General features: G+C 54.9%; 5 protein-coding genes across 5 annotated transcripts; 3 read left to right on the forward strand and 2 right to left on the reverse strand.

The window, feature by feature from the left end:
• Nucleotides 1–1,863: 1,863 nt before the first annotated feature.
• Nucleotides 1,864–3,588, forward strand: GLRG_04255 (uncharacterized protein; the record flags this gene model as incomplete). The annotated part of the gene is made up of 1 exon (XM_008094940.1): nucleotides 1,864–3,588. One exon carries the CDS (start codon nucleotides 1,864–1,866, stop codon nucleotides 3,586–3,588), a length of 1,725 nt encoding a protein of 574 aa, XP_008093131.1.
• A 2,713-nt stretch (nucleotides 3,589–6,301) lies between these two features.
• GLRG_04256 (uncharacterized protein) lies at nucleotides 6,302–9,202 on the forward strand (the record flags this gene model as incomplete). The annotated part of the gene is made up of 1 exon (XM_008094941.1): nucleotides 6,302–9,202. The coding sequence occupies one exon, from the start codon at nucleotides 6,302–6,304 to the stop codon at nucleotides 9,200–9,202; it is 2,901 nt and encodes a 966-aa protein (XP_008093132.1).
• A 1,053-nt stretch (nucleotides 9,203–10,255) lies between these two features.
• Nucleotides 10,256–13,557, reverse strand: GLRG_04257 (ribosomal protein L19; the record flags this gene model as incomplete). Its single annotated transcript, XM_008094942.1, has 3 exons — nucleotides 10,256–10,839; nucleotides 10,892–11,548; nucleotides 11,604–13,557. The coding sequence occupies 3 exons, from the start codon at nucleotides 13,555–13,557 to the stop codon at nucleotides 10,256–10,258; spliced, it is 3,195 nt and encodes a 1,064-aa protein (XP_008093133.1).
• An 809-nt stretch (nucleotides 13,558–14,366) lies between these two features.
• Nucleotides 14,367–15,361, forward strand: GLRG_04258 (haloacid dehalogenase-like hydrolase; the record flags this gene model as incomplete). Its single annotated transcript, XM_008094943.1, has 2 exons — nucleotides 14,367–14,476; nucleotides 14,710–15,361. 2 exons carry the CDS (start codon nucleotides 14,367–14,369, stop codon nucleotides 15,359–15,361), a joined length of 762 nt encoding a protein of 253 aa, XP_008093134.1.
• Nucleotides 15,362–16,125: 764 nt separating this feature from the next.
• GLRG_04259 (uncharacterized protein) lies at nucleotides 16,126–17,852 on the reverse strand (the record flags this gene model as incomplete). Its single annotated transcript, XM_008094944.1, has 4 exons — nucleotides 16,126–16,713; nucleotides 16,769–17,300; nucleotides 17,356–17,513; nucleotides 17,565–17,852. 4 exons carry the CDS (start codon nucleotides 17,850–17,852, stop codon nucleotides 16,126–16,128), a joined length of 1,566 nt encoding a protein of 521 aa, XP_008093135.1.
• Between the last annotated feature and the right edge of the window lie 1,508 nt (nucleotides 17,853–19,360).

A 19,360-nucleotide genomic window follows, 5' to 3' on the forward strand; every position in this document is an offset into this window, starting at 1 on the left:
AAACTGGGGCCCCCCCCCCAGCAACACCCCCCTCCTGGGGGGGCGGGGGGGAGAGCACTCCCCCCCCTTTTCTTCCAAAAAATCGGGGGGGGGGATTTGTGGCCCCCCGGGCGGGGGGACTTTCCGGGGGAGGCGCCCGGGAAATGGATGGGGGCCTTTTTTACAAACAACTCCCCTTTTTTACCATTAAAAAGATTTTTTTTCCCTTTTTTTAATAAAAAATTTTTTTTTTTAAATTCTCCCCCCCCACAAAGGGCCGGGGGGCTCGGAAATTTCCCAGCTTTTTTTTTTTCCGAAAACCTCCGCGCGCTTAGGTAATTCACGGACAATTCGAAGGCGAGCAGTGCTGCGTCTCTATAAGTCATCTCGCGGGGGGGGGGGGGGGGGCAAACATGCATCATGGTACGGCATGGGTCTGACTTGTTGAGAGCGAAGTTGACCGCCAATGTGACCTCTTGCCTTACTCTCTTCCTGAGTCGGACCACACTTAGAAGGCATAATGTAAACTGGGCACCGTCTGGTGTTCAGAGGTTGCCTTTTAGCGCTCCGGGTCTCCGGTCTGGGGTGCATGCAACAGTTGTGCAAACGGGTTGGTGAGAATGGGAGACTGAGAGTCAAGAGGAGTGAGATGGGTGGTCTCTGCTAGAAATGACACGAGGATTACCTCACTTCGTCCGTTCCAGCCGGTACCGCGAACGCAGAAGAGTCTACATGTAATATTCAACCAAACAGAGTTCAAAGCTCCTTAGCGCCACGTCTCGTCATGTCCACCGCTCAGGGCGCATCTGAAGTATTGTAGACGGGTAGGCTTGGTAGTCCATGATCTCCTTTCTTGTCTTTTCCCCCTCGGAGCCCAGAAACAGCAAGCCCGGAGCTTGTATTCCCTTGTCATGTTTTTTTCTCTCTCTCTGGCTATTGGGCACCTGAGCCCCCTCCCCCCCATCAGCTTGCTTCTTTCTGCCTCTCTGCAGTGTACGGAGCCAATGTCCCAAACTCATGGATCAAAGTCAAAGGTTCCTTGAAGTTGGGTGTGGTTTACCCTTGGATCCCTTGCTGGTCGCACGCGAGCACATCATCCATCCACTTATCTCTCCGGTCTGACCTTGCCCCATTCACCCGCCTGCCCCCCCTTCCTTCCAGTAGTATCCGTACAGTCCCATGTGGTGCGCCCCTCCAGTCTCTGCTCTTTTCTTCTCCCTGCGCCATTCTGACGAGTCGTCCTTCCTGGTTGGAGGTGTGTTGTCTGAGAATACCGCGCCTGCTCCGCTCTTCCGCCGAGTTCGCCCACTTGTTTCGGGGTTACTCGTAACGTCGAGCAGTGCAAGGTACATGGCCGAAGTGGTAGGTGGTTGTACTGCGGTACTTGGCCCGCTCTTAGTCGGTGACGCCTTAATCGGGGACAGTGACAGAGACAGACCCATCCGTCATGGCCCCCATGAGAACCCACCCCTCTCACCCCCCAAGGCCCCTTACCCTCTTATCCTACATCCCGCATTCTTCCTTTCCATCCCTCTTATCATTTGTTGGTCCCAGTAGATTGCTGCCACATATATCCGCTGTGGCCTGCGTCTGACCGACCGACAGTTGACTTCTTTCCTATTACGAATGCTTAACCAGCCTCGAACCTGAACTCTTTGCTTTGATCATTCGACTTCGAGACTTTGTCAAACTACGAACGGACACCCAGCTACTAATACGAGGTGCCGCTACCGAGGCGTCACCGCGATATCGCGACCGGGGGGTCTTATCGTGATTGTTCGCCTATTCCTTATCGGACGAGCACAGCTTTACCTGTCACCAGTCTATGGTTGATTCCTGCCCTTAAACCGTCGACCTCACAACTTGTCAAACAAATCATACATCATGGCTTTCCATCAACCTACGAGGCGGCCGTCTCAGCTGCGTGCCGCCCGTCCTTTGCAGGAAGAGGAGCGGGATGTTCCCCAGCTCCACGTCGAAGACCCAGCTGCTACCGACCCCTCCCACTCGTGGGTGCTCTTCGAGCCTGCTGATGACACGACAACAACGTCGTACCTCAGCGAACAAGACGAGTCTCTCACTACGCCGGGCCGATCGAGGCTTAGTGACATAGGCAGTCTAAACACATTCGTACATTCAGCCCGCGACACCGAGTCCCGGCATTCCGGCGTGCATTCGAGTGCCGTTGAGGAAGAGTTGGGCGAAGACGATGCTGAGCTCGACAGTCTTGACAGCCATCTACCCGAATTTCGGACGGTCCCGAGCCTCTATACCCATTCTGCGGGTGCCGCTGCCGCCCAGAGTGCTCCCGTGCTTCCTGCCCACGATGGCTTGGGGTCTTTCAGGCTAGATGGTCCTGAGGTCCAGGAGCAGATATACGCCTTTGAGAGATTCAACCCCAAGCGCGTGCGAACGCGCCGCGAGAGTTTAGATCTAGCCCGGCTTGAGATGGAAGTCGAAGAAGAGCAAGAGACACACAAGCTACAGAGGATCGAGGCCTGGCGTCTAGAACAGAGTCGAATTCTTTTGGAAGAGATCAGGAGAGAGACGAGACGTCGACAACAGTCCATGGTCTCTATCAGGCCAACTGTGGCGGCGGAAGACAGAAATGCCGAGGACGTTGCAAGCCTAAGTGCAATGGGGAACGAAGATGATGCTGACAGTATGGACTGGCATTATGAGCAGGCTGACGCCACCAAGGATAACGAGCGGGGTCTGCTCGCCAGTATCACCCGCAAGGTCCTCAACGACCTAGGCATCGACGAGAGACTACTCTCCATTCTGCTGGGAGAGCAATTTTTGTTTGACGATGACCTGTCAACAACTCCCAAGACGGGCGCGGACCTATCCAGCACACCAATTCAGGAGACCAATGACTCATCTTGGCAAGTGCGGGCGTTGGATCACGTAGCAAAAGAGCTTGGCTTAATGGTCAACCAGCTGTCGCATCACCATGCTGGCGCCTTTTCGACATACACTCGCATGCAACAGATGCCTATTCCCTACGCCGGCTTGCCAGCCATCCCAGAGTCAGGTGCTGATACGCCAATGGCTCCCAAGGTACAGGAAGTGTCCACGAAGATGCCCGAGTTCCAGCCAACAATGGTTCAACACGCGCGCCCCATCAACATCCCCACCGGCCGGCCCCAGTGCGATCCTCCCGCACTTCTAAGTAGGGATGAGTCAACCCCAATGCCCACATCTTTTACGCAAGAGGAGTGGGAGCAAGACCTGGACGTTAACCTCGTCTTCCGGTATTTGCGATCGCGTTTTAGTTCGCGGTCGACTCCGTCCGCTGCCTTCACAACCGGTACCTCCCACCTTGCCACCTCAAGCACACCAGATACAGCAGCTAAAGCCGCGCGGGTGCGCCAGCATCACCCGCTCGTCTCCCGAGCCCGACCGGTAGAGCGCAGGACATTCAAGGCGACGACGCCGTCTAGCCCCGCTGCTATGCGGCATGCGTCTAGCTGTGCTAGTCACAGCACACGGCGGTCCGCGAGACGCAGCAGCGTTTCGTCGCGCCACTACTGGGACATTGGGGGGTCCATCGGAACGGGATCAGTCATCGCCTCGGTTGGTCCTATGGGAAGCTGGGGCGAGGTCTGATGACGCGCGACTTTCAACTGCATCTCGGACCTCTCGAACCATGGCCAACGACTAGGAATGGGCGTCTGTACACGATAGATGTGTATTACTGCATGAGTTAGCGGGAGTTGAACTGAAATATTGGTGTTTCCAGCGGGTGATTTGTGTGTCAGCATTCAGCATCATAATCAGACAGGGTTGGTTGGAGCTATCGGGCATCTACAGAGACCATATAGATATGATCGAGCTTAGACAATCGAAGGCGTCTTTATCCCGGTTTCACTGTAGTGTGCATAACCAGTACTTGTAACGCAGGTATAGCAGAAGATACCATTAGTTGTGCATGATGGGCAAAGACACACCCCTCTGAAGCTTCGACTACCGTAGATAAACCGGGCAGACGTGGTGAATGCGCGGGGGGGGGGTCTTGGCTCCGAGCGGGACTCCTAACGGGAAGGGTGACACGAACAACACTTGGCGAACCCAAATAATGGTGTGTGCATGCGTGTGTAATTAACCAGAGTCCCGGGCGACGCGGTTTGCGAGACGACACACGTCCACAGAGGCGCATCACGGCGAGTCATCGACCAAGCAGTAAAATATTCTATCACTCATGTTGACCATCCACCGCCCTTCACACTGTACACTACGAACGCAGGGGGCAGGGAATGTCTTTCTCACCTTGAACACCTTTTACTTTCGTTGATTGTAGCCAACGATGCGCCGCGAGGCTTTGGCCAAAATTGCGCAATTGTCCGGGGGACAAGGCCAGCAGCATCTCGAAGGGTCGTTTTTCACCACCGAGGGACCAATCAGTCATGGCTGACGCCTTGCCGTGAGCAGATCGACGGGGGTTCGGACGCCTCGCGGTTGCGAATGGGCAGCATCATCGAACGTCAGCCTGGAGCCGTGGGAAGGGGGACTCCATACCACATGTCTATCAATCAAGGCCCTGTCCCGGTGGAAGTCTGTTCACCCACCTGTCATTATCTCGTCTAGGCGTCTTGAGGGGTGCCAAGGAGGTAAGAGTGTGCAGTCAACCATCTTGCCGCCGCCCCAGACTCTTGATGGCAAAAGAAAAGAAGTCGGGCGCCCCGCCGATCCAGCCGAGTCAACCATCGCTGGAGTGGAACAAGCAGCCTCGTCGTTGCTTTTTCGCCCTCGCACCTGTCTATAATCGCTCATCCCCCCAGTCGTGGTTGTGGAGCGCATTGTTTGAAACCAAACAGGCAGGGGAGCAGAACGGGTTGCAGGTCACTGCAGGAGAGTCGGCTCCCAGTTGGCAATATTGCTAAGCTGTGAATGTTGGAGTTACAACTTGGAAAGGATACAACACCGCCTCGCATCCACTACACACCTAGGTTCCTACCGACGTAGTAGGTAGGTAGGCAGACGAGGTGATTCGAGTCGCCCAGAGGCTGGCATGTTTGACCAATGGGAAGCTTCCGCTGCATGCCATCCGGCCCCTCAGGAACATGGAGCTTGCAAGGGTCTGCAAGCCACCTGGACACACTAACCCATGCCATGGGGGACGCGTTCTGGTCGTGAATCCAGTCTTTTCCCTCATCCCCCTGCTCTGCTCTGCTGCTTGAAGCCTCCAGGCCTTTGCCGTCTGTTAAGGAATTGCACTGTGGAAGCGCTTGTTGATGCACGCCTCTTGCTGGTTTACAGCGGGCTGCGCCCACTGCAGCGGGTTGGGTAGCTGAAGGACACAACGAGCCACATTCCATGCCGCAGTACGTACCGCCATCGCACCTAAATTGATTACAAGCCAGGCACACCTCGACAATAATAGATGTCTGCCGCCGACCTCTCATACATAGATAGCAATGCCATTTTCACAGACAGCAGACAGAAACCTCAGAACGAGATCCCGAGATATTAGGAACCCTTGCAGCTTCTTTTCGAGTCATTCTGCCAGCCTGCATCTGCATTACATGCCCCCATGCCATGTCATGCCACGCTCATCCCGATAACACATTGACACACACTCACACACTGTGACCTAGAAAGAGCAGAGCTGAGCAAAGCCGCCGTAGTTCGCGACTGTTTCTCTTCTCCACATTTCCCGTCATCATTTTGTACAGATAGGTTGGTATTAGGTAGTCACTCATCGCGCCCCGTTTCCCGCACCCCCCGCCATCAACCGACATCCTGGGTTCCCGTCCTTGTATCGTGCTCGCGCTGCCCAATCCAGTGGCCGCCTCACTTTCTATCAACAACACATCGTCCTCCACCACTCCATCGCCCGCCAGACTCGTCCGCCTTCCACCTTTCTCGAGTTGCGCAACCATTTTCCGGATTGGCGCGTGCAAATATAAAAGAGACGACTCCCTCTTGCCAGCTTGAATTCCGACTCGTCCAATAACCAGTTCGTTTTGGGTGCGTCTGCTCAATGTCTGAGAATTATCCTGGGTTGGCTTGCGAACATCGATTTTCTAACCTGTGCATTTGGTGTTATACCTAGAGAGCGGGCAGAGGGCTAACGACCACAGCAGCTGCGATGTTCTTCTAGGTCTCTCGGATTGCGACCCAGCTGGGCCTTGGTTTGGGCCGCGTAGGGATTTTCCATCTTCCTCCTTCCCAAACACTGTTCCCTCCTCTCATTCCAACATCAACGTCGTCGACCTCCCATCCCGGTTTATCCCAATAACCCTCGAGTTCCCGCGCCCGTCTAAGCCATCGCCGTCCGATCCGCGCCGCCCAACCTCCCCGATGAATATCGCTGCCGCCAATGGCAACAACACAATTTGACCCCCCTCTGCCGGGCTCTTCTTTCTTCGATATCTATAATGATGGCGCTGCCCAGCGCAACCCGGGCCACCTGCCCGGAGGAGCCTGCAACTACGTGGACTTGACGCCCGGCGCCAATGGAGCCAAGTGCGGATGCCGTCGTTTCTGGAGCCGTTTTGCTGTCGGGAGAGCATACACGGATAACCTGGGTACCGACAATTCCGTCTGGTGCATGTGTTCGCATCACGCCTGCTTCCACGATGATGGACGCGCCGCGAGCGAGGCGCCGGCGCCCACGCCCACGCCCACGCCCGCATTTCATCCCACGACCACCGCCCAGGTTGGCGGCCAGGAGAATGAGAGACCGAGAATGTCCAGGGAGCCTCTCAGCCCGGTCCAGCTGCCGGATATGTCTTTTCGGATGCCCACCGAACTCACCCCGACCATGGAATTTGTGAACCTGGATGCTGCCATGGCCGTATCCCCAAAGAAGCCCGAGGATATCAGGCCTCGCCAGCAGGACCATTCCACACAGCGGCCCGAATCCACTCTACAGGATACGTTATGCTGGGGCGACTTCATCCAGTCCCATTCTGGAAATACTGCGTTGCCGCCCATACCAGCCCAGTGTTTAATGCAATCTCAACCCAGCTCTACTACATCATCCAGCCAGGCTCGTTATCTTCGTCCGTTCTCCGGAAAAGGTCTCCAGACACTTAGTGGTGTTGCTGCTTCCAATGTGCAAACTCCACGCAAGGACAGGTCCCAGGTTCTAAACTCGCCCGCCCGGCAGGATCATCAAGCCAAGCACGATGCCGGGACTGTGACGCTTCACAGCGAACGCGGCGCAGCTACTCCCAAGGCTCCCCAGTCTCCAGGCGCCTTTGGAAAGGTCGATGCTGTGTTTGCCGGACCCTCCCGGGATACCTTTCGGCACCTTTCCGACACGGTTCAAGGACACGAGCACCGCCTCGAAAGGCTGGAAAACGTTTCATTTTCTGCTGCAGGCCACGATGAGTGTCATGAGAAGCACGACGCCACCGACCTTCGCGTGACCGACCTTGAAGTCCGGGTTGAGGAGGTTGAGAAGCTTATGAACGATAACAGCAGTACTACAGGCCGTCGCGTTGACCGTCAAACCTTTGATGAGTCGACCAACAGCATCATCTCGGTTGCAACTAGTACCGCCACCCGAGCCGGGCACTCGGGTGAGATATTCAGCCAGATCCAGTTGTTGCAGTCTCAGATCCTTCAGCTTCAATCGTTACTCCCTACAAATGCTCGACCTTGGGAAATTGAGGTTGTGTTCCTGCCTTTCCCCTTGAAGAGAGTCTGGCAGGAGCTCCAGGATTTCAAGTCGGAAGGCCCTTCAAGCTTGGATGAGTGGACGCAAATGCCCAACACCATGAGCTCTGCGACTCTGAGAGCACAATCGCCCTTTTGCGCGGAGTGGGCTGATCCAGGCCACGACTACGAATGGTTGATGGCCAAGGCGTGCAGTTCCATGAGCATCATCAACAAGAGACTGGAAAGCCGCGGCCTGGTGCGCACCATTTCCATCAAGGGATCCGACGCCAGAAGTGTACAGGCAGCAATGCACGCTGCCTTTGGCACTACCTTTGTCGAGCTCTCGGGCGGCTCGCGCTCGGTCTCACGGCGGCGCAGTCTTGATAGCAAAACGAGTCGTTTCCTGGGCTTGCAACAGCCATGGGTTCCGCTCCGTAAGATCCACAAAGACTCCCGCCTCCGATTCTTGACCCCGGCAGAAATGATCACACCTGCTCTCTGGGATGTATCTTTCCTCAACTCAGTTATCATGCGGTCTTCTGAGCCTCGTCTCTTCATCACTCAGCCTGAGGCCTACCTCCAAGATCTGCCAGCCTACGAGAGTGGCTGGAACTGGCAACGGCTCCGAGAAGTCAGCCGTTTTTATCCTGACTCCCAAGCAACCGTACCCGAGGCCGACGCACGAGAGGACTACTGGATGTGGAATGACCAGCTTGACGAGACCCCAAGTGCACAGTCATCTTTGAGTATACGACAGGCTGGTCAGCGCGTATCAGCCTCCCCTTCTCTACACCAAATTGCGATGCAATCTTCGATGCGGTCCTCTAGTCCCATGATGGCCCGTGGTCAAACACCCGCACGGGAGCGAAGATCATCCAAACCCTCCTACATCCGTACCACCTCATTGCCTCCGGTAGTTCCTGCAAATTTCTCGCCGTCACAGCAAATCAAACGTCGTGTATCCTCCTTCGGACAGCAGAGAGCGGCTGCTCATATCCGCACTAGCCCGCCGAATATTATGACAGCTTACAAACGGCGCCGAACTCGTTCTCCGAGCCGACCCCTCAACACGCCCCGCTGGACCGTATCACCAAGCCCCATGCCTGGTGTAATGCCCTCTGATGAGCGTCATCCATCGACTCGAGGCATCACGCCACACTACTATGCCACCCCGTATAGCAACGCGCCGGTGGCAGAGACACGCCCACGTGGCATAAGCGGCGGCGTGGGTGGTTCACCTACAGAGGACGATGAAAACCTGGATCCAGACTACGGTAGTACGAACCCGTATGACGAGAGCGACGAGAGCGATTACAGTGTCGAGATGGCGGCTCAGCCAGTTCCAGCTAGAGAGGGCGACTCATCATACTCTCGGCAGATCCAGCTGCCTGAGGATGAGCCTTGGCCAGGCATCGAGGATCAGGACCACATGTCGGACGGCGAGAACATCGACCCGCTCTTCACCCCGACGGCCGATGACGATATCCACTCCGAAGTGAGCAGCCAGCCTTCCGAGTATCCTAGCACCCAGCGCGGCTGGCAGGTCCCTGGCGCAGACGGCGGCGTTGGCTTCCACATCCACGAGGACAACGAACGCATGCAGGGCTGGAACTAGGAGAACATTTCCGCATTTTTTGTCATATACGATGCCATTTATTTTGATGAAGCTGACGCAGCGAGCTTGGAGTTGAGGCTGTTTTATCGACCATATACGTTGCCATTTACTCACGGATATTCATGGGAGGATTCCGCGGTTATTCATCATGGCGTTGAGATAGTGCGCGGCTGTTCTTTTCCCGGGATCTGATCTGTGAGGGTAATACATGATGGGGGGTCGACGCAAGTGTCCCTAGTAGACTGTTGGCCAAAGAGATGACGCACGGAATCAAAGAGATGGAAGAATCGGTTCGATTCGGGGCATACAGTTTGTTTGGTGGTGTATGCTCAACAGATCCGTGTAAAAAGTATTGGGGATTGTTGTCTGCGTCCACGTACATGATACGTCGCGGTTGCCGGGCGAGCTTGGGATGGCTCGGGGTCATACTCAGCTTTGTTGCTAATTGTATAGTTAGGGTTGCAACTCCTCCATATCTCATAATTGACGAACTCACGCATACCAGACCTTGACGTTGGCATCGGCCTGGCGCCCTTGGAGTTGCGGCTGGCATAGCCAGGACGCTGTCTCGACGTCAGACGCCGCTTGGGCTACGTGGCTTGTCTCCTGGCGGGGGGGTATGCACGCATCCCGAAAGGGATCGCCCATCATGGGGCCATGTTTCCGGCATCATTCGAACCCGCGGGCTCACATTCCACATCCGCCCCGAGGAAATATGGTATAACGATAGTTATAGGCTACTACGGCTAGTCTATGTAGTTATAAATATGTATCCATGCCTTGTATTCTCATGCCCATATCGCTTTTTCGGCCCCCGCCGCCCCCAAAGAAAGTGAATCAGGTATTTGGATGGCGGGCTCATCTGCAGAGGTATCCCCAGTAACAATGCATGTGTGTGTATAGTAAGACCAAACGTCAGCTCGAGGCCCCGTTTCATCAGTCATTCGTCCCTTTTTATTTTCTTCCTTTCCGTCTCTTTAACCCTCGGCTTCGATCAGCGAGTCTTCGTCGACACGATCCGTCCGTATCTCTTCCGGCGCAACGGGCATATGTTTATTGCAGCAAAAACGCCTCGGTGTGAAGGACGCCAAACAGGTTCTCAACCTCCCGCTGCACGCACTCCAGTTCCTGCGCGACCTGGGCTGTGACCAAGGTGTATGCGTACAGTAGCGCGTAGTCCTTTTCTTCCACGACCACATTGTTCTTGGTAATCTGGTCGTTGTATCCGTTGCCGCTGGTCTGCGGCTGTACTTCCTCGCCATTTCCGATCTTAGGGGACGGCGGTTGGTGATTCTTCCGGAACTGATAAATCTTGCCCAACAGCCGGTCCTTGTTGCCCACCACCGAGGGGATCGCGTCGGTAAGCGGGTACTCAAGCATCATAGAGCTGGCGAGCACCTGGAACACGTGGCAGATGCGGTCGCAAAGCTGTGCCCGCTCTGATGCCGTATATTCAAGCAACGCCCTTTCGCCAGCGGACAGCTGGCCTCTTCTAGAGGTCACCAACCGCATGGCGTGGAAGCCGTCCAGTATTTTACCGGTGGACTGCATGATGCGAGCGTAAGCGGCATCGGGGAAGGGGCCACGAAGTTCGAATTCGCTTTTTGCAGCGCTTCGCAAAGCCTCGAGCTTGAAGGCTGGACTTTGTGTTAACATAGTCGAATCGCTGTGCCATGGGTGGCTCCTTACCGTAACGCTGTAGCGCCTGCTCTTCGCCTGCCCTCATGTACGACCTTGTATTGTCACTCCTGAGAAGTATAGCTAGCGGGCCTCTCTTCCAAATGAGCCCCAACTGGAGGTAGAGCACCGATAGGCCCTCCTTGAACTTCCTCCTTCCTGAAATGGGCCAGATTGCGCGGCAAACAAAGATACCCCAGAGAATACCCAGCGAGACCGCGACGAATCTGTGGTAACAGATCTCGAACATGAGAGGATTCGAGCCGCCCTCGTCGTCGTCGTCATCGTCTACCTTTTGCGATAACGAATAGGCGTAGAGAACAGTGACGTTCCAGGAAAGAAGCGTAATCCTGCCAAAGGGAGCGTTGCTCTTGACCAACATCATGTAGAAGCTGAAAAAGCTGACCATCCAACCCAAAAATGCAAGAATAAAGCCATTTCCTTGGCTGAGGGCCCAGGCTATAATAGCAAAGCTGACTCCAGCAATTGTGCCGATGAACCTCGCAGTCCCAGTGGTGTTGGCCGCTCCAAGCGTCATGGACGCAACAATCATGAAGGATAGCAAACCCCATTCGCCGCGCCAGTGCTGGTATGTCGGTCTTGTTGCCGGAATGAAGGCGCAGGCCGCCCAAACCATGGCACCAAAGCCTACTTTGACACCGAATCGAACTGCAAAGAGCCGTTAGCAATGCTACAGCCAAATGGGATGATCTCATCAACTTACTGTCATCACGCGCCAAGGCCCTCAAATATTTAAGAAGCTGCTGCGAAGCAAATCTCATGATACTGCTTGCATTCGGCGCAGCGTTCCAACTGAAGGTATCTCTTTGTTTGATCATAGTATCCGGGATACCTCTTGGCACGGCTGACTTCCTGATAGCACGCACAGGCTGCTCGGCGGGTTCCATAGGTTGTTGCAGCAAGCGCTCGGTGTCTAGATTGTTTGGGTCGGCCTCCTTGGGCTTTGCGGGCGATGAGAAGTACCTCCAAATCTTCAGCCAGTTCCAGCTGCGAGAGCCCGTTTCACGGGCGTACTTCAATTCTTCCAGGGCTGTTAGATATGCGTCGATGTCCTCGGCAACATTCTGCAGACTAAAACTGAAGTGTCCGCAGGCAGCAGCGACCTCCTCAATATCTGCCTGGATCTTTTCGGATCGTGCCCTGCCTAGTTCAATACTGTTGTAAAGCTCTTGAAGGGCATATGTCCTTGCGTTGCTGTATAGCATCATGGCGTCCTGCAAGCTATGCTTGAAATGGGGGTTGACTGTTACCGTAGAATCTGCCCCTTCAGCGAAAGCCTGTTCCCTGAGGATTTCTGATAGGGTGTACGCCAAAGATTTCATCGAAGGGCCCAGCAGCGCGATAAAAAGCTCGAAGATCTCTGATGGCGAACGAAATGTTGGGAGTGGTGCTGGCGGCCCATCTGTCGTTTCTGTAGGACTTGGGTGGCTGTCATCATCGTCAATCTCGTCGTCCTCCTCAATTGACGCTAGGCTTGCAAATCGGTCCCGAGCACCCTTGAGGTATTGGGACATGGCGCGGGACAACGTTGGAGAGAATACTGTGTTTCCAGGAGACAGTTGTCCAGCCATGGGGTCCTGTGGTATCTCCTTGAGCAGAGTGAACTGCGTGTCGGCCGCACTTCTCAAGCCTCCTATAGCTTGCGAAAGAGATTCCAGTGACTTCACCAAGGCCTTTTCCAGGTTGTAAATCTTCTCACGACCCAATACCCAGTGCTCCAACTTGGACTCTCGTAGGCTCTTCGTCATCTTACCGTACGTAGTTTTGTACAGCCTCGCGACCTGGGAGAAGTCCCCCGACATGATCTCGCTTTCGGAGCCGTTCAAGAAGCCGCGAGTGATCATGGAGAGCATGTCCGCGAGCGATACGGCAGCAGAGTTCGCGGAAGCACGCAGAAGCGCCCTCGCCGATACCCTCCATATCAAGAGATTGACTGTCACGGTGATCGTGATACCCATAACCAACATCTTCAAAACTTGCACGATCTTGGCCTCGGAAAAGTGCCCTTCATGGATGGCCTCCTCTCTAGTAACAACAGATATGATGCCGATCGAGGAAAGAGTGCAGCCCACGTTGACCAGGGGGTTGTTCAGCCTCTGCTTCACCCATCCGATGAAGCCCATACCGCCGCCAATGCAAAAGGTGAGGATGAGGACATGCGAAAGTGGTATGAGCCCAAGCTGCCCTCCTACAACAACAGAGAAAGCCATTGCAAGCACGGATACAAGCTCAGCGTATAGAACGGCAATAGTGGCGATGGCAACGGCCTCGACCATGGAACCCCACGTGCGACTGGCGTGGAAGTAGACCGTCAAAGTCGCGACAACGTGTTTTCCATCGGGCTTGCCCAGAAAGGCCGAGATGGGCGAGAGGAACGTCGCCATGCTTCCCAGGAGGTACGCCAGGGTGCATTTTAGCACACCCTTCCCTGCCGGCGACCTGAGCCAGGCCCAGAAGTGGCGTGCGGTGGTTTTGATATTATGTTTGACCACATCGATGGATTCGCCCGTGGTCTCGGCGGTCAGCAAGGACCGGTATCCATTCACTTCGGGCTGCGGTATCTCGATGCTTGATCCGCGGAGGGAGAATTGACGGCGGCTACGCTTGCCGGTGCCTGCGACGATGAAGGTGCCATTTCGGAGCTTCTGGGGTCGCATCGCGGGTCAGCTACAGATCGCGACAAGGCACACTTCCCGTCCCAGCACGTGTCACTCACGCTCCGTTTTGACGGCCGCCTAGGTGGCCATGGGGTTGTGTTCGACGAGCTCATAACGGCTGGGTGTTGCGCAGCACCCAAAATGCTAGCCGTATTGGATCGTGGAACTAGAATGCGCTCTCGACGAGGGAGCTTTGTGGGAGTCGCCTGTTCTAGGTAGGTTCGGTCCAATGTAATGTAGGGGTAGCGGTAGGGATGAACGTGTGGCGGTCGCTGCTAGGTCTTAGGTGACGTAGAGTTTAATATCCCCGTGAAATGGCACAGCTTCTAAATCAGCGATGACGGGCCCTATTTATTGCCAGCTGCAAAGGCGCCTGAATGAATTCGCAACAGCTGGTCATTCGCACGGCAAGCTTTGGCTGCTCTCAAGATTCTATAGGTTGGGCACGCGGCACGTCACATGGAATATGTATGAAAGCTCCTTCCTCCCACACCCCACCTAGACCTTCTGCCTTATTCCCCATGCCCACCATCGATGCAACAACCCATGCCGGGGTCTATACTACCTATGGTGCGACACACCCAACTACCTAGGTACCTTGTGTTACCAGCCGACTGACTCTCTTATCCGTTTTAGTTAACAGACTCCACAAGAACTTGAGGATTCATATCGACTTGTCGAAATATCGCGACAACAGTTGACCAAGACTCCAATACCATACACTCTGCGGTTTTCCCCTCTTCTTCTAATCACCACCATCGACCATTATTTATAGCATAACTATTTCTATGAAGAGGTTCGTGTCAACTATGGCAGCAGTTACTCGCCGGCAGTTTGCTCCGTTGAAACCCGGCGCCGCGGCCAACTCAAACGCACCTCGACTCAAGGGCATTGTCTTCGACATGGACGGAACGTTATGGTATGTCTTGATAGGCAATTTGTTTGAGTCGCATTGTCCCCCCCCCCCCCCCTTTGTTTTCTTTCTCTCTCTCTGTCTCTTTCTCGAATTGCGAAAGATGCCCGAACCCGAGCCAGTCCTGCACTTCTCTCCCCCATTTTGATACGCAATTCATCCGTGGAAGACTCAAACATAAACTCCCATCTTCATGCGTCGTTCCGTTACTCTGCCTGCTATTCACTAACAAACACCAGTGAGCCCCAAACCTACATGTTCGGCGAGATGCGCCAGGCTCTCGGCATTACCAAGTCCGTCGACATCCTCGACCACATCTACGCTCTTCCCACACAGGAGGCCCAGGAAACGGCCATGGATTCCATCCGCCAGATAGAGCGCAATGCCATGGCTTCCCAGGTCGCCCAGCCGGGTTTGGCCGATCTCATGTCCTACCTCGACCGCCGCAGCGTCCGTAAGGGCATTTGCACCCGCAATTTTGACGGCCCCGTCGCCCACCTGCTCGGCAAGTTTCTTGAGGGATCACTCTTCGAGCCCATCATTACCCGCGACTTCCGCCCACCCAAGCCCGATCCCGCTGGTATTTTGCACATCGCTCGGAGTTGGGGTTTGGTCAAGCCGGCAGAGTCACAGAGCGGTCCTAGGGACGAGGCTACGCAAGGGTCACAAGTAATGCAGGGCGATGCCAGTGAGTTGATCATGGTTGGAGACTCAATCGACGACATGACCGCTGGCCGCAGGGCTGGTGCGGCCACGGTGCTACTCGCCAACGATGTCAATGCGCACTTGATTGATCATGAACATACTGACTTGGTGATTCGGCGGCTGGATGAGCTGATTCCCATTCTCGAGGAGGGATTTAGCGGCAGGGAATTGACGCCTTCAACATGAATGGAGCCAAGCGTAGGCTGCAGGTTTGCTGGTCTAAACACGCTTGGCTGTTTGTTCACCTAATGACACATGCTTGGCCGAGAGAGAAGTCACGGGGTGAGAAGCGCATAGCGGATTGCTCAAGCATTCTTTACTTTGTCTAGACAGCATGCAGGCTCCAATGAAATCCGTCCTCCAAGCACGCCAGATACAATATCTCACACATGAGTGGCCTTCCCAGTCGACCAATCCACCCTGCCTTAGTCGCAATCGACCAAGGCCATTCTCTCCAAGCTTTGTAGAAAAGCCCAGCTGTCGACAGCTTCGAAAAGACGCCCAAATTTGCAACAGCATGATATTGATACGTGCGCCAAATGATGCTGAAGGGGAGAGCGGGGGAAGCTTTGCTGCGGTCGGACCAACTACCCGACTGTTGGATCTTTGCAAGAGTACCAAAGTCCGGCATATCTGGGTTGTTTCTAGATAAAAGGATCCTCCAAGCCAACGACATTGTCTGCGCGAAGTTTCCCGTGACTTCTCATGCCGGGTATCAGTGACCGCTTGGACGGGTAGATCGGGGCTGACGCGATCGCTCCTTCCATCAAATTGTCAGACGATGGTCGATAGGCTGTCTGCGCAGACACATTGCAGGTTCTAGGTCCTTGATCGAAGGATGAGTCTGGTTGTTGTAGGTAAACGGCGCGGCCTGATGCTCTATTATGCAGTGATTTTGGTTGGTGTGGTTGAGGCGCAACACCGTGGATGTAGTTTGAGCCCTCTTGCAACTAATTGGAGGTACCATTGTACACATCATTGGCGTAACTTCTGGGCGCCGGTGGCAAACCGAATGTTGCCTGTCGTCGATTCTCACGTCTTGGGTCATCGGGAGTCCCCTTTCGAGGAGGGGCAGGCGGCAGAGGGCCATTGGGGGCAGGGCGAACAGGCAGGCTGAATGAAGCAGCATTGGCGCTCACAGGGCCGGCGCTGCTCGGGTACTCGCCAGATTTGGGGATAGAATTGGTAGTGACAATCCTCTGTCCCATTCCAGGATGGCCGCCTGGCTGTCGACTGCTTAAGGGGTTGAGCCCGTTTCGAGTAGGAGAACGGTTGGAGTGGCTGGCGGGCTCTCGCGGGGAGATGATACCAGCACCCGCTATAGGGATCTCTCCTGAAGTTGGCGTGTCGAGAGATCTATCATTTCCAGACCCGCCATGGTACGTTGGAGAATCATTCGAGTTCAGAAGATCACGAGTGGCCGGTGACAGTTGAGGCGCCAAGTGAGATTTGCGGTTGTCTCTCTCCATCATCCCCACCGCCCACTCTCTGAGGTCGACCGGTGTTCTCTTCGCAGCTTGGACGAATGGATCACGGTCCTACATTGCAAACATCAGTGGGCAGATTCGCCGACGGTGGTGGACTCGGACTCACAAAAAGCTCCTGGGGAGTAGGTCTTTCGTCGGGAACCTTGGAGAGACACTTTTGAATCATGTCTTCCAGAATCGAGGGGAAGGCATCGCTCTTTGGTAGTCTCGGCGCGGGCTCGTGCACGATTTGCTGCAGAAGGTCCAAAATACCCGCCGGTGCACACTCTCCGTCCGAGAGTTGCTCGCTTGCGTTGAAAGGGAATTTGCCAATGGCCATTTCCATGATGGTCAGACCGAAGCTCCAGACGTCGGACTTGACTGTGTACTTCTCACCCTGGATTCGCTCAGGGGCCATGTACGTCGACGTTCCGACAAAGGTGTCTGCAACCGAATTGATCAGTTCGCCAGAAACACCAAAGTCACATAGCTTGATGCTTCCCCTGGAATTGACAAGGATGTTGGACGGCTTGATGTCTCGGTGCATGATGTGATGCTTAGAGTAAAGATAGGTCAATCCTCCCAGTGTAGCTACAGCGATTTTGCCTAGCACGTCGACTCGAACGGGACCAAAAACCTTTGACACACGATCGAGAGCACTGAGATACGAATCAGTAAAAGTTACCGGCGCTATCTGGGCGAACTCGAACTTACCCAACATCCATGTACTCCATACACATAATGACATCGTTGTGGTCATTCAGAAAGGCGCCGTAGAAATTTACGATGTACTCGGAGGAGCAGCCATGCATAATCTGAAGCTCACGAACGATGCGCTTGCGCATCTCCTTCTTGGCTTCCACGTGGATGACCTAAGGCTGGTCAATATCGAGCCCAAGCGCGCATCCAATGAAGCTACTGACCTTGCGTGCCATGACAGTTCCAGTCAGAACATGCTTGACTTTGCTAACAGTGCCGCCATTTCCTGAACCGAGCTCCTTTAAAATCTCGAGGTCCTCTGGTCTCAGATCCAGCTTGTACTCGATGCCGATTTCCAACTGCGCTGACTGGTCGCCGCCATCCTTATCACGGGGATCGTATCCAGCTATGCTAGTCTCAGCGGTGGGGGGAGGCTTGGGCGCAGCAGGCGTCAGGGCGAGGCCCTTGACGTTCTTGCGCTTCATGGATCGGGGCGCAAAAGGATCGGCCATGGTGGGCTAATAACTCTCACTCGGAGAGCTTCAGTACAAGAGACCGAAAGTGAAACTGGAATGCACCAGCAGATACAGCGACGAAGAGGCCGCTGTCATGCCCTGTTGGCCGGTTGGGTACAGGTATGTGTGATCCAACAACCTGCTCTTCCGCAGCGCTGCTAGAGCCGTGGCCTGTGCCGTCTCAGAGCTTGTAAACCGTCGAGAATGTCAACTGCGGACTGCGCAGCGGTGGTGCAGCAGAAGCGGATGCCGAAGCTCCTATAGTCGAGAAGGTGCAGAAATCCGGTCGACTCGTGTGAGCGAGTGTAACGGCTTGTCACCGGGACGGACCGCGCGATAATCGGCGTTGTGTCGGAGAAGGTGTGGGCGAGGTGTGAAGGTTGGAAGGTCCCGAACTCAGTGACTGAATGCCAGGTGAGTAGAACGTCGGCGTGGGCGTGGAGTATTTCTAGTATCAGGCGACGAGACGATGGACAGTCTCCGAGGTCGACAGGTGGCTGCGGGAAAGGGGCCCGAGAGGGGGTAAGAACGGTTCGAAATTTATTGGTGTGATTGCTCTCGATGGTGTTCCCGTTTCGGCCAAGGTGGGGTGCGAGGTCAGGTAGGGAGGCGACTCCGAGAATGAGCGAGGGGGGAGGGGCGAATAGCAAGAAATAGGCAACGTGCTCCGTGTTGCTGTATATGAGAAGGCCTCGTAGAAGTGAATGCTTTCGCTCTCGGCCGGTAAATGGGTGCTACGTGGGTCGGAATGGGATGTTTTGAAGAGGAGGGAGGGGGAGGGGGGGAGAAGTAAGGACCGCACGAGCAGAGAGGGTCAAGTGGAAAGCAGAAACGGGAGCAGAAGTTGATAGGGTAGGCGAGGAAAGAGAACGATGCATGGAGTGGTGGTCTCAGGTCAAACAAAGACTCGCTTTCTCACTTCCACACGGCCGACACACCCACGCACCCACCCACACACCAGGTGCAGCAGGGGAGCGACCAGCCCAGCCACGGTCCAGTCCGGTCCGGTCCAGTCTTGCGTCAAGACACAGACAGGTCTACAGCACATCAGGTCGACAAATGAGAGCTCAAAGAAGGTTTCGGATTCACAAGGCGGCTGGCTGTACCCGTTTCTCTACGGAGTAGTCCAATACCAAAACCTGGTCATCCCAGTAAGTCGGCTTCAAGTACCAATCCCCGCGCAAGAAGCAACTGGACTTCTTTCTGACTTCCCCCTTCCCCCTTCCCCCATTTCGACTCATAAGCAACGCGCTTGATACAGCCTTCAGGCCAGCGTTGCCATTGTGTTCGCCGTCCAGTAGAAGGTTTCGTTGTTCCTCCCTATGCCCCCCCCCCCCCCCCCCCCCCCCCCCCTTTTTTTTCGCCAAAAAAAAGGAAATTTTTTGGGGGGGGGGGGCGTTTTTTTTTTTCGGTCACATGGGTCAGCTGCCCTGAACGTGAAAGTCGACCGTACAAAGTGTAAGGATTGGCGGCACGTGTAAGAGTAGCTAAAATGCGGTATGGCG

The sequence above is a fragment of the Colletotrichum graminicola genome (genome assembly GCF_000149035.1).
Source record: "Colletotrichum graminicola M1.001 genomic scaffold supercont1.13, whole genome shotgun sequence".
NCBI classification, from domain to species: domain Eukaryota; kingdom Fungi; phylum Ascomycota; class Sordariomycetes; order Glomerellales; family Glomerellaceae; genus Colletotrichum; species Colletotrichum graminicola.